General features: G+C 39.6%; 1 protein-coding gene and 1 non-coding gene across 2 annotated transcripts; both read left to right on the plus strand.

Moving 5' to 3' along the window:
• The first annotated feature begins 201 nt into the window (after positions 1-201).
• Positions 202-7944, plus strand: scpp1 (secretory calcium-binding phosphoprotein 1). The gene is made up of 9 exons (XM_055921942.1): positions 202-332; positions 684-738; positions 873-923; positions 1284-1346; positions 1573-1602; positions 1895-1936; positions 3174-3224; positions 3364-3429; positions 6506-7944. The coding sequence occupies exons 2-9, from the start codon at positions 685-687 to the stop codon at positions 7088-7090; spliced, it is 942 nt and encodes a 313-aa protein (XP_055777917.1). The 5' UTR covers positions 202-332; position 684; the 3' UTR covers positions 7091-7944.
• Positions 7945-10168: 2224 nt separating this feature from the next.
• trnai-aau (transfer RNA isoleucine (anticodon AAU)) lies at positions 10169-10242 on the plus strand. The gene has a single exon. It is a non-coding gene; the product is annotated as a tRNA-Ile (tRNA).
• The last annotated feature ends 74 nt before the right edge of the window (positions 10243-10316 follow it).

Here is a 10316-nt window from a genome sequence, read left to right on the forward strand (position 1 = left end):
ATGGTGTGGCCGATGTGGTCATGCTCTTGGAATCACGTGTGGTGTGTGTGCGTTCGGTATCCGGCACCCATACACTTTCACAAAAAGTGTGGTGAAGCTGAGTTGGCTGGGAGGAAGTGAGGCGATCATGTTAATTGAGGGTTCTGGTTAGTATATAGCCCTGTCTGTCTCCTCAACTCACCACATCCACTTAATCCCGCTCTTATTGTCTCAACATTCAGTGGGATAGTAGTGCCTGGCGTTCCAAACTACTACTGTACACAGTACACGGACCATTGGCAGAGTTGGGTTTACAGCTACAAACATCTGATTCTGGAAGAACTGGGGAAAAGGTAAAGGACCGATTTCAACACATACACAATACACAGGTTTAGCACAGAATTTATACACTAAAGTGTATATAGTTGTAGTATATAGAGTGGATATAGCTATAATATATAAAATGTATATGAAAAATCTCCATGTGGGAAATTAATTGCACTGCCTAAGCGACTGTCTCACTTGTTTGGGTTGGCAACATTTTTATGCTTTTCTTTTAACAGCACACCTAGGACAACTATTGATGGTTTTATTCAGACGCTTGATACATGTTATTAGAAATACAAAAAAATATTCCAGTAGGCCTAAAGCATCAATCCACAGTTACTAAAATCAACAATGTTAATATTCTGTGTTCATTGTAGAATGAAGATTACAATAGTGATTTTTTGCTTGGTTGGGGCGGTTTATGCCAACCCAGTAAGTACCCTTGTTTTTATTGAACAATCTTAATTTATTCACAATAAAATGTAAATGATGACATGATATAGATTTAACACATGAGACTTTTGTGTTATTTTGTGTTCTCCTACTGTATTTGTTTCTTTTGACAGATTCTGTACAAAGTTATTTTGGAGCAGAGCGAACTGGAATCATCAAACATGGTAAGTGCAAAACAAGCAATCAAAAGTATCTGCAGTTTGATTATTGTGTTGGGGTGTGGGTCTGAAAAATGCACACAAACGCTAGCCTGTTGACTGCAATCACGTTGTCAACCTCCACCGCAGTCCAAGTCAGAAAAGCTGACAGTTACGGTAGTTCATCATTCCTGTGTCAAACCTCAAGATTAGATTGTATATCGAGGTAGAGGTCATTGCACTGTATACACCCATATTTATCCCTACAATGAGTTGTTTGGGCAATGGTGGACTTGTTAAGATTTTAAATAAGAATGATGATGGTTGATGCTGGCTCACAGATTGTCATTAAATGCATTGCGGTTTTCTGCTGGCATTGTGTTTCAGAATCAAACGCAAAGTTCATCCGCCTCACAATCTCCGGATCAAAGTGACACTTCAGAGCTCAAGGTGGGTTGAATGGAATAATATTAAAATGTCACCAGGTGTAGAATGTAAAACATGCAATTGTAAGTGTATTGGCGAAAATCAGAATAGGTCTTTATCTAACACATATCCGTTACACTTTATAATTACTTGCATGAGTAAGACATTATTTATACTTTTTAAATATTCAAATGTACTATGCTTATTAATTGTAATACATATAAATGTTTTTATAACTCTTTTCTTATAGAGCTCTGAAGAAAGTACTTCAGAGGACCAAGTAAGTTCATCTTTTAAAAAAAGGCTCATTATTTTCTGCTCAAAAGTATTGACATTACAAGCAATGCCTAAATATATCTGGGTGCGTATTCACACAGCGTTTCAGAGCAGTAGTGCTGATCTAGGATCAGGTCCCCATTGTCCATGTAACCTTATTCATTAGGATCTACAAGACAAAACTGATCATAGATCAGCATACTCTGAGACGCTTGATACGTACACTTGATACACTGTTCTCCTTTATCAAGTGGCTCTAATCTTTAATATTCAATCTGTGTTAAATTGCGTTTCAGAGTTCAGAGTCTGAGTCCGAATCATTGGAATCCAATTCAGAGGTGAGTGACAACAACAGTATTCCTACTCCAGTATTATCCTTCCCACTTGAAAAAATACTATATTAATAACTGGGTGGTTCGAGCCCTGGATGCTGATTGGCTGACAGCCGTGGTATAGCAGACAGTATATCACGAGTATGACAAAACATATATTTTTACTGCTCTAAATACATTGTTAACAAGTTTATAATAGGAATAAGACACCTTGGGGTTTATGGTACATGGCCATTATACCACGGCTAAGGGCTGTATCTAGCCACTCCGAGTCGCATCCTGCATAAGAATACCCCTTAGCCGTGTTATATTGGTCATATACCACACCCCCTCGGGTCTTATTGCTTAAGTATACTATGGTATAAATAGTCTAGTATTCGCTGTAGTGTTTACTGTAGTATACTGTAGTATTCACAGTAAAATATAGTATAAACACTGGAGTAAAAGAAAACTGTAGTATATACTATAGTAATTAATGTAGTGTTTTTGCAGATTGTAGTATACAGTACTGTAGTATTTACTGTAGTATTTTTGTGGACTGTAGTATACTGTAGTATTTACTGTTGTGTTTTTGCGGACATTAATATAGTATTTACTATAGTGTTTTAGTTTTATTATCTTTGACATAAAAGTGGAGGCTTTCTCCTTCAGGAAACCTACTGGAGAAATACTAAAAGAACACATTTTCCATAACCTGTACGCAGGTAGGACTGGGGTCTGAACGGATAGTTCAGAGCCTTTGCTCTTTTCTATAACCTGTAGAGAACACAATATATGGTCTATACTTGGCATGTAGGTTTCTCACTTATGCGTGGCATAAATTGCTATATGGGGAGGGGAATGGGCAGAGTAAATGCAAATTAAATACTGTAGTATAAAAAGTGCAGTATTTTGCACACTGGTGTTTTTGCAGACATTACTGTAGTATTTACTACAGAGCCTTTTTTGAAGATAATACTGTAGTATTTACTATAGTATTCTACAGTATACTACAATGTTGTATAGTAAGTACCATAAATGATTGAGGGACACTACAGTGTGTAGTATAGTATTCTACAGTATCCTACAGAATTGCTATAGAATTCTATAGTAAGTATTGTAGTATTCTACCGTAAACTGTAGTATTGTATTTAATGTGGGTTGTTCTGGTTGTGCAAATACTAGGGTGTCAGTCAATATAAAAATAAATACATTGAAAACTACTTCCTTGGTCCATTTTGTTGTAATCTGTTCCCCTTCACAGTCTTCCGAGAGCGTTTCTTTGGAGAGTGAGAGCCAATCACTGGAGGACAGGGTAAAGATCCTCAGATTTACATAATTTCACAGAGTGCATATCAAAACAATAAAATGAGAAAGATGCAATCAATTTACAATATGTCAGGAAAATGGCGATGGTTGCATTTACTGTATCTTCTGTTGGTTTGTTTCAACAGACTGACTCCAATGCTATTGGGGATACAAGAGACAACAGCCAAGGCAGTGAAGAAAACGTTCGAAAGGTTAGTCTTGCACTTGTCATAATATCCTGTGTTCTGTTATGTCATATACTTATAATAAGAACACATTTTTACACAATACTAAGCCTGTCAAAAACTTAGTTTGAAATGTATATTTTGTCTGCACAAAGCACTTACTACATACAGTATGTGCTTACGAGTCATTTACAATCTACTAGCTCATCAGAGGAAGGCTCAAAAAATTGCCAAAGACTCCAGCCACTCAAGCCAGACTCTTGACCCTGCTACCGTCTGGCAAACGGTACCGGAGCATCGGTTCTCGGACCATAAGGCTTCGAGAAAGCTTCTACCTCCAAGCCATAAGACTGCTAAAATCACAGGAGGCTGCTTAGGGGAGTACAGCTCATAATAATGTCTGGAACGAAGGGAATGGAATGGCATCAAACACCTGGAATCCATGTGTTTGATGTATTTGATACCACTCCACTAATTCCACTCCAGCCATTGCCATGAGCCCGTGCTCCCCAATTAAGGAGCCACCAACGTCCTGTGTGTTAAATAGCCAGACTGCTAAAATAGCCAATGAATGGTACCCAAACAATCTGCACTGACTCTATCTTGCACTGACCCTACGCACACTCACTACACTATACATTGACACCATATACACACATTTAATCACACGCTCTACACTGTCACTCCCACACAAATCCCTCACACCTTCAAACATTACAGTACACACACACACACATACACACATACACACATACACACATACACACATACACACATACACACATACACACATACACACATACACACACACACATACACATACACATACACATACACATACACATACACATACACATACACATACACATACACATACACATACACATACACAACACTCACACACGCATACCGACACAACACAAACATACATACACGCACGCACATTCACACACACACTTTTACACTCATAATTTGCTGCTGCTACTCTGTTCTTTATTTTATTCTTATTATTATCTATCTGGATTCCTAGTCACTTTACCCTGCCTTCATGTACATACAGTATCGACCTCAAGTACCTCGTAGCTGTGCACATTGATCTGGTACTTGTACTCCCAGTATATACCGTGCATTCGGAAAGTATTCAGAACCCTTGACTTTTTCCACATTTTGTTACATTACAGCCTTATTCTAAAATGGATTATCTAAAACATTTTTTTCATCAGTCTATACAAAATACCACAAGATGACAGAAATACCTTATTTACATAAGTATTCAGACCCTTTGCTATGAGACTCGAAATTGAGCTCAGGTGCATCCTGTTTCCATTGGATCATCCTTGAGATGTTTCAACCTGTGGTAAATTCAATTAACTGGACATGATTTGGAAAGTCACACACCTCTCTATGTAAGGTTCCACAGTTGACATAGCATGTCAGAGCAAAAACCAAGCCATGAGGTTGAAGGAATTGTCCGTAGAGCTCCGAGACAGGATTGTGTCGAGGCACAGATCTCGGGAAGGGTACCATAACATTTCAGCAACATTAAAGGTTCTCAAGAACACAATGGCCTCCATCATTCTTAAATGAAAGAAGTTTGGAAACACCAAGATTCTTCCTAGAGCTGGCCGCCAGGCCAAACTGAGTAATCAGGGGAGAAGGGCCTTGGTCAGAGAGGTGTACAAGAACCCGATGGTCACTCTGACAGAGCTCCAGAGTTCCTCTGTGGAGGTGGGAGAACCTTCCAGGAGGACAACCGTCTCTGCAGCACTCCACCAATCAGGCCATTATGGTAGAGTGGACAGACGGAAGTCACACTTTTAATTTTAATTTTATTAGTTTAACCTCTATTTAACTAGGCAAGTCAGTTAAGAACAAATTCTTATTTACAATGATGGCCAAACCCTAACACGGACGACGCTGGGGCCAATTATGTGCTGCCTTATGGGACTCCAAATCACAGCCAGACGTGATACAGCCCAGGATCGAACCAGGGTCTGTAGTGACGCCTCTAGAGCCTTAGACCGCTGCACCTTAGACCGCTGTGCCACTCCACAGTAAGAGGCACATGACATCCCGCTTGGAGTTTGCCAAAGGCACCTGAAGGACTCTCAGACCATGAGAAATAATATTCTCTGGTCTGATTAAACCAAGATTGAACTCTTTGGCCTGAATGCCAAGCGTCACAGTAAGGATCGCTGCTGGAGACAAGACGCAGGCACAGGGAGTGAACATTTAAAAAACCACAGACAGGAACAGAATACGGACAGCGTCTGGACAGTGAAAACGGAAATGACAATAATGCTGACATGGAGATGAAACAGAGGAAAGACAGATATAGGGAAGTGGGGCTGGGGTGAAGGTTCACCTTCCAATAGGACAACAACCCTAAGCACACAGCCAAGACAACACAGGAGTGGCTTCGGGACAAGTCTCTGAATGTCCTTGAGTGATCCATCCAGAGCCCTGACTTTAATCAGATCTAGCATCTCTGGAGAGACCTGAAAATAGCTGTGCAGCAACGCTCCCATCCAACCTGACAGAGCTTGAGAGGATCTGCAGAGAAGAATGTGAGAAACTCCCCAAATACAGGTGTGCCAAGCTTGTAGCGTCATACCCAAGAAGACTCGAGGCTGTAATTGCTGCCAAAGATGCTTCAACAAAGTACTGAGACTGAAGACTTATGTAAATGTGATATTTCTGTTTGTTTTTTTATAAATTTGCAAAAAAATCTAAAAACCTCTTTTTGCTTTGTCATTATGGGGTATTGTGTGTAGATTGATGAGAGAAAAAATGTACTCAATAAATTTTATAATAACACTGTAATGTAACAAAATGTGGAAAAAGTCAAGGGGTCTGAATACTTTCCGTATGCACTGTAGCTCCATTCTTGTGTATTTTATTTTATTCCGCTTGTGTTAGTTACTATTTTTGAAACTCTGCATCGTTGGGAAAGGTTCGGAAGCAAGAGTTTCACTGTACAGTCATATTCGGCGCATGTGATCAACAAAGTTTGATTTGATTTAAAATGAAGGACTACCATTCTGTATGAACTGACGACAACCAACCATTATTTCACCCATCTGTGTCTTGTCCACCTCTCTAGAATTGGATCCGAGTGTTTGCCGTCCGAGTCTTGAGTGCAGAGAACAACAGCAGCTCTGAGGTCAAAGGGCAGCTGGACCTACCCACTAATCAGGGGGCAGTGAAACAGAGCACACTCTCTCCCACCGCCTTGACAACCAACCACAGCCAGCCTGGCGATACAGTTCAGAGCAACGCAGCCTTGGCATTGGTAGAGAGCTTCCTCAAAGCCTCTGGTTCTCTCAGTGAGACCAGTGTCAGCATTGATACCAGTGACGTCAGTACTGTTAACTTTGACATAAGAGACACAAGTAACATCAATGATACCAGCGATAGTAGCGAAAGCAGTGAAAGTAGCGAGAGCAGTGACACTAGTGATAGTGAGAGCAGTGATAGCAGCAATACCAGTGAAAGTAAAGAGAGTGATACCAGTGAGAGTGAGGAGAGACACCAGAGCCAAGCTACAGACTGCCAGAAGGGTGTGCACAGCACTGCCTGTGACAGTGAGGAATATTTCTTCCAAGATATAGGTGACGATGGTCGTTATCCAATGGATGATTTGCTCATGCCTGAAGAGGAGCATAGGGAGTTGAGTTTACGAAGATAATGCTAACATCCCCCATTTGACTGTATCAGGTTGGATGCATTTCAAATGAAGCAAAGGGAGGGAGTACAGTGTAGATCAAGCAATATAGTATGACATTGACTTCTATGCTTTGTTTTGATGTTGGCATGAAATAAAACGGAAAATAAATTGTTACAGAAATATAGGTTTAAGTGTTGAAGTAGATGGTTTGAAGTCATGGTTGCAAATATTTTTCCTATTCATTTGCTTTTTTCACTCATTTTCACATGAAGAGTTTAATTCCAAAACACTAGATATCCATTTTCAGAAATGTTGGTAAATTATCTTTTATTGTTTATAGAAATTATGATGGAGATGGATGTGTTTTTTCACTTTCTAATTATGGCATGGGGTTGTTCAATGAAAGACATGTATTTGTTTAGAATCTATCACTTGATGGTTTCATTTCAGAGACAAATAATCGTGTTTTTTGGCAAAATGCTGTCACACCCTGATCTGTTTCACCGGTCTTTGTGCTTGTCTCCACCCCCCGCCAAGTGTCACCCATCTTCCCCATTATTCCCAGTGTATTTATACCTGTGTTCTCTGTCTGTTGCCAGTTCGTTTTATCCGTCGATCCTACTAGCGGTTTTCCCCTTGCTCCTGTCTTTTTCTATAGTTCCTGTTTTATAGTTTTCCCGGTTTTGACCATTCTGCCTGCCCTGAGCCTGAGCCTACCTGCCGTACTGTACGTTGTCACACCGCTGCCTGCCTTGACCCTGAGACTGTCTGCAGTTCTGTCCCTTTTGACTCTGATCTGGATTACTGACCTCTGCCTGCCCTTGACCTGTTGTTTTGCCTGCCCCTGTTCAAGTAATAAACTTTTGTTACTTCAACACTGTCTGCATCTGGGTCTTCCCTAAAATAAATGCTATATATTTGCCTCAATCTCAGATAAATAGGTAGTAGTTCTAGGTTTTACACAGTCAAATATAACAAATATCTACTTTTTTTTAATAAAGAACAGTACAAATTATACATTTGTGACATCAATATATATACAGTACCAGTCAAAAGTTTGGACACCTACTTATTCAAAGTGTTTTCTTTATTTGTACTATTTTCTACATTGTAGAATACTAGTGAAGACATCAAAACTATGAAATAACACATAGAATCATGTAGTAACCAAAAAAGTGTTTAAGGAATGAAAATATATTTTAGATTCTTCAAAGTACCCAACCTTGCCTTGATGACAGCTTTGCACACTCTTGGCATTCTCTCAACCAGCTGTGGGAACTCCTTCAAGACTGTTGCTTTTCCAACAGTCTTGAAGGAGTTCCCACATATGCTGAGCACTTGTTGCCTTTCCTTCACTCCACTGTCCAACTCTTCCCAAACCATCTCGATTGGATTGAGGTCGTGTGATTGTGGAGGCCAGGTCATCTGATGCAGCACTCCCTCACTCTCCTTCTTGGTCAATTAGCCCTTACACAGCCTGGAGGTGTGTTGGGTCATTGTCCTGTTGAAAAACAAATGATAGTCACACTAAGTGAAAACCAGATGGGATGGTGTATCGCTGCAGAATGCTGTGGTAACCATGCTGGTTAAGTGTGCATTGAATTCAAAATAAATCACAGACAGTGTCACCAGCAAAGCACCCCCACACATCACACCTCCTCCTCCATGTTTCACGGTGGGAACCACACATGCAGAGACCATCCATTCACCTACTCTGCATCTCACAAAGACACACCGGTTGGAACCAAATATCTCAAATTTGGACTCATCGGACAAAAGGACAGATTTTGACAGATCTAATGTCCATTGCTCGTGTTTCTTGGTCAAAGCAAGTCTCTTCTTATTATTGGTGTCCTTTAGTAGTTGTTTCTTTGCAGTAATTTGACCATGAAGGCCGGATTCACGCAGTCTCTTCTGAATGTGTCTGATGTTGAAATGTGTCTGTTACTTGAACTCCTGTGGCAGTCCTCATGAGAGCCAGCTTCATCATAGTGCTTGATGGTTTTTGCGACTGCACTTGAAGAAACTTTCAAAGTTCTTGAAATGTTCCGTATTGACTGACCTTCATGTCTTAAAGTAATGACGGACTGTCGTTTCCCTTTTCTTATTTGAGCTGTTCTTGCCATAATATGGACTTGGTATTTTACCAATTAGGGCTATCTTCTGTATACCACCCCTACCTTGTCACAACATAACTTATTGGCACAAACGCATTAAGAAGGAAAGAAATTCCACAGATGTACTTTTAACAAGGCACACCTGTTAATTTAAATGCATTCCAGGTGACTACCTCATGAAACTGGTTGAGAGAATGCCAAGAGTGCACAAAGTTGTCATCAAAGCAAAGGGTGGCTACTTTGAAAAATCTCAAATCTAAAACATATTTTGATTTGTTGAACACTTTTTTTTAGCACATGATTCCATATGTGTTATTTCATAGTTTTGATGTCTTCTCTATTATTATACAATGTAGAAAATATTTTAAAACATAAAGAAAAACCCTTGAATGAGTAGGTGTGTCCAAACTTGACTGGTACTGTATATATATATATGTGTGTTGTATTTGTATTCTGTTGTATTTTATGTATTTTACATGCAATTTTCGAATTGTATTGCACTGTAATGAGAATGGTATTAATATTATTGTGTAATTTATCTAATAATCACTGATTAAAAATACAATGAATTACCAATCCATCAGTTTTCTTGCATAAACTTAACTGCATTAGAATGTATGGAGTAAAAAGTACATTATTTTCTTTAGGAATGTAGTGAAATCCAAGTAAATGTTGGCAAAATAGAAATGGTAAAGTAAGTAGTACTTTAAAGTCGTTTTACTTTAGTACTTTACACCACTGGCCTTCGGCAATTATTCTACCCATGCCTAGAAAATTGTGACGAGCTGTTACCCACTCAGATCTTACTTTCTTTAGGGCAGTGGCCTACATCGACACGGAAAATAAATGTGACATTGGTAACCGATTTTGTTACAATGGTATTATGGTTTGTTACGCGTCGGTTAGTTGCTACAAAATATCATTACGAACTTGAAGAGTGAACGCATGTTATTTTATGTTTTATCAATATCATGTCTCATCTGGCCGGTTAGCTCAGTTGGTTAGAGCGTCGTGCTAATAACGCGAAGGTCGCGGGTTCGATACCCGTACTGGCCATAGAATTTTGGCTAAAAGCCCAATGTAGGCTAGATAGGTTTGAGGTTGAAATGTCTTTGCCTACGGATAAACTC

The sequence above is a fragment of the Salvelinus fontinalis genome, chromosome 5, assembly GCF_029448725.1.
Source record: "Salvelinus fontinalis isolate EN_2023a chromosome 5, ASM2944872v1, whole genome shotgun sequence".
Classification (NCBI taxonomy): domain Eukaryota; kingdom Metazoa; phylum Chordata; class Actinopteri; order Salmoniformes; family Salmonidae; genus Salvelinus; species Salvelinus fontinalis.

Excerpts from the sequence above, each read along its gene's own strand:
- scpp1 (XM_055921942.1), top strand. The coding sequence starts at position 685 with ATGAAGATTACAATAGTGATTTTTTGCTTGGTTGGGGCGGTTTATGCC. Across the intron at positions 739-872 it reads GGGCGGTTTATGCCAACCCA|ATTCTGTACAAAGTTATTTT; the intron begins GTAAGTACCCTT and ends TTCTTTTGACAG. Across the intron at positions 3,430-6,505 it reads GTGAAGAAAACGTTCGAAAG|AATTGGATCCGAGTGTTTGC; the intron begins GTTAGTCTTGCA and ends CCACCTCTCTAG.